This window comes from Trachymyrmex cornetzi, unplaced genomic scaffold (assembly GCF_001594075.2).
Source record: "Trachymyrmex cornetzi isolate Tcor2-1 unplaced genomic scaffold, Tcor1.1 scaffold1188, whole genome shotgun sequence".
NCBI classification, from domain to species: domain Eukaryota; kingdom Metazoa; phylum Arthropoda; class Insecta; order Hymenoptera; family Formicidae; genus Trachymyrmex; species Trachymyrmex cornetzi.
In genome coordinates this window covers 42,336-45,984 of record NW_017295749.1, presented here as the reverse complement: position 1 = coordinate 45,984, position 3,649 = coordinate 42,336, and the positions used below count along the sequence as shown (strand labels likewise).

Below are 3,649 nucleotides of genomic sequence, written 5' to 3'. Positions count from 1 at the left end.
TATTTTTTTAAATGGAACCCCCTACATTTTATTGCATATTTTTATAGCTTATCTCGAGAGCTTTCCAAAACACTATAATAAAACATTTTTTCATTAAGTACTTTTTGAGTTATAAAGGTTTGAAGGTAACAATTTTTTGACACAAAATGTAAAATATCTTGTAAAATATTATTTAGTTTTCAGTAATCATAACCTTAATACTTTTGTGCGCGGAATAATGAGACCAATTAATTGCTTTAAAGAAAATACATTAATCAAAAAGTGTCGGATCCCCCTAATATTTTCAATAAGAATGCATTTTGGAAAAATGTCCAAACTTTTATAACTCAAAAAATACTTAATGAAAAAATGTTTTATTATAGTGTTTTGGAAAGCTCTCGAGATAAGCTATAAAAATATGCAATAAAATGTAGGGGGTTCCATTTAAAAAAATAAGGTTGACCTTGAAATGACCTTAAAGGACATGGTCAAGATCAAAGTCAAGGTCATCATCTTACTCCTCGCTTGAAACCATACAACTTTGCTATTGGACATATTTATCCAAAATGCATTCTATCTGAAGATATTAGGGGGGTCCGATACTTTTCGATAACCCTGTATATATACCATGTAAGATATGTATACATAAGATATGTATACATAAGATATGTATATATATACATAAGATTTTTATATCTATATATATATACATATCTTATGTATACATATCTTACACGCGCGCGCATTATCATTGCTATAGCTATGTTCCAAAATTTACTGCCAGTGAACTGAAAATCTATAATGCACGTAACGTAAACTATCATTTTCAGTACTGGCAGTAAATTTTGGAACATAGCTTATATGGAATAGACTGTATGGAAATAAAAGAAATAGGGAGAGAAAAAATAATGTTTTTTCAATATATCTATTTTATATTTGTATATATTTATTTTGTATTTATTTCATATACGTATTATATATATTTTTTTTATGCTGCACCGGAGCCGATCAAATCCGCCAATGTCCAGGTGCTGTAAAAAAATAAAACAATTAGACTTGCTGCTTCAGCCTTACATCTTAGTTTTTCTACCATGGCCTTTAATCTGCACTCTCATACGGGCATTACTTTCCATCTCTACCCCATGGTATAAATTCTCCCCATATAAGTGACCACCCATTTTTATGTCAAAATTAATGCCTAAATTCTAAGTAGAATCGCAAGGCTCATAATATCTTCTTGTGAGACTTGTAAGCTTTTTTAAATGCTTATACCTTAGAACACGTTACGAGTCTTACAATTCTGCTTAGAATTGACCCATAAGATACTGTAACTAAACTGTACTGTAAGCACAGTGATCACTGAGAACAATTATTTATATCAGGAAACGGAAAGATATGTATAGTTTTTGCACGAAAGTAAATATTTCGATATAAGTTATTGCGTCTGTTCTAACGAGTACAGCGATGTATGATATAACAAAATTAGTTTACAAATTATACAAGTTTTTTCGATTTTAAGTTTGCTGATGACTACTACCATTTCAATTTCGACCCTGCGATATGACCAACTTCCGATTCTCGCATAGACAATTGACATGTAACATGTCATTTATCATCACAATTCGTCATTCGCCAATGCTAAACTCGGAAGTTAGCCCCACCGCAGGACCGAAACTAGAAAAGTAATAGTCGCTTGCAAAACATTAAACGGAAATAACTTATATAATTTATAAAATAATTATATTGTATCATACATCGATGTACTCGTTAGAACAGAAGCAACAACTTATCATATCGAAATATTTACTTTATCGTGCAAAAATTGCATATCTTTCCGTTTTCTGATATGAATAATTTTTCTCAGTGATCACTGAACTGTGCTTACAGTACAGTTCAGTAACAGCTGTTTAAGTTGACAGTATGAGTCTATCTAATGAGTTAATTCTAAGCAGAATCGTAAAACCCGTAACGTATTCTCATAAAACTTGTTAGAACTTATGAGTAGTTTCCTAATTTTATGTGTATGTATCGTAAGATATTATTATGTGTATGTATCGTAGATATTATTCGAAAATATCTACGATTTCTTGTTATTTTTATGGCTAGTAAACTGTCTGTAAAAATATTGTATAAAGTTATAAGCATTTAAAAATTCTTACAAGTCTTATAAAAATATGTTATGAGCCTTGCGATTCTGCTCAGAATTTAGGCATCAATTTACGACAGAGGTAGCCACTTATACGGGGACACCCAATCCCATTACATAATATATGAACTAGTTATACTCACCATGATTGCATCCTGGCATATAGCCTGATACGGACATATAGCCTGGCGCCGTCGCTGCGTACCCCAGCGCTATGTATCCCGGCGCCGCTGCGTACCCCGGTGTTGCGTATACCGGCGCCGCTGCGTACCCCGGCGCTGCGTATCCCGGCGCCGCTACGTATCCTGGTGCCGCTGCGTATCCTGGCGCTGCTGCGTATCCCGGCGCTGCGTATCCCGGCGCCGCTGCGTACCCCGGCGCTGCGTATCCCGGCGCCGCTGCGTATCCCGGCGCCACCGGCACTTTTGGTCTCATTTTTTTTTTCTTTATTTATAGCGCGCCGCATCGCTTCGTTTATTCGCTTTAATAAAATATTATTTTATTAATAATATAAATATTATTACAAAACTGTATTATGTATTTTTAAAGAAAAAACACTACTTTGTTGGTCGCATCTTTCAAATGTGCCGGTGGCGTCGGTGTTACCGGTGGTGTCAGTTGTGTCGATGGTACCGGTGCTACCGGTAGTGCTGGTGCCAGTTGTGTCGATGGTACCGGTGCTACTGGTAGTGCTGGTGCAGGTTGTGCTGGTGGTATCGGTGCTACCGGTGGTGCTGGTGCCGGTTGTGCCAGTGGCACCGGTGCTACCGGTGGTGCTGGTGCTGGTGGCACCGGTGGTGCCAGTTGTAGCCGCGGTATCCGCGGCATCTTTATCCTTTGGGGCGATTGCCCCATTAAAGAGGCATAATCGGTTTTACCTACAACGAAAATTGTAATTGATTATTCCAATACATATTTTAAGTTTCATGTTAAAATTTCTGTTCTCTTTTTTAAGGCACGGTTGCACCAACGTTACTTTGACTTCGGGCGAGTCTTAAAACTATCTGTCTCGTTTTAAAGCCAAAAAGAGACAAGACACAGAAAGAGTTTTAAGCCTCGCTTAAAATCGAAGTAACGTTGGTGCAATTGGACCTAAGTAACTAAAAAAGTAAAATAAGTACAACAGTAAAAAATGATTGTTCCTTGAAAATTTGTAAGCCAAAAATTAATTTAACTACTGCACATGCTATTTATATTTAAATTATATATTACCATCTTGTGTCCTCTGTGAAATTAAAAATACTGACAGTAAAAATCAGTAAAAAGAATTGGTATTGAATATAAAAATGATTCACAATACACATAGAATCTAAAATTTATAAAAATTGTTTATCGATGAAGTACTTTAAATTGAATTAATACATATTTAAGCTATTATAATGAGGACTTTTTCATTACAAAAATATAAATTAGACTGTTTTTTAAAAATGCGTTTAAAATACAGTAAAAGTTCTTTTGGCGAGAACGGACGAAAAACAGAAACAAGAGCGAATGAGAAGGAGAGAGGAAAACGGGAGGTGAAGA

The 3,649-nt window shown here is 35.3% G+C and overlaps 1 protein-coding gene across 1 annotated transcript; it reads right to left on the bottom strand.

Moving 5' to 3' along the window:
• Positions 1–2,264: 2,264 nt before the first annotated feature.
• Positions 2,265–2,893, bottom strand: LOC108766570 (uncharacterized). Its single transcript, XM_018515945.1, has 2 exons — positions 2,687–2,893; positions 2,265–2,606 (listed from the first exon to the last, which is right to left on the bottom strand). Exon 2 carries the CDS (start codon positions 2,589–2,591, stop codon positions 2,265–2,267), a length of 327 nt encoding a protein of 108 aa, XP_018371447.1. The 5' UTR covers positions 2,592–2,606; positions 2,687–2,893.
• Positions 2,894–3,649: the final 756 nt, after the last annotated feature.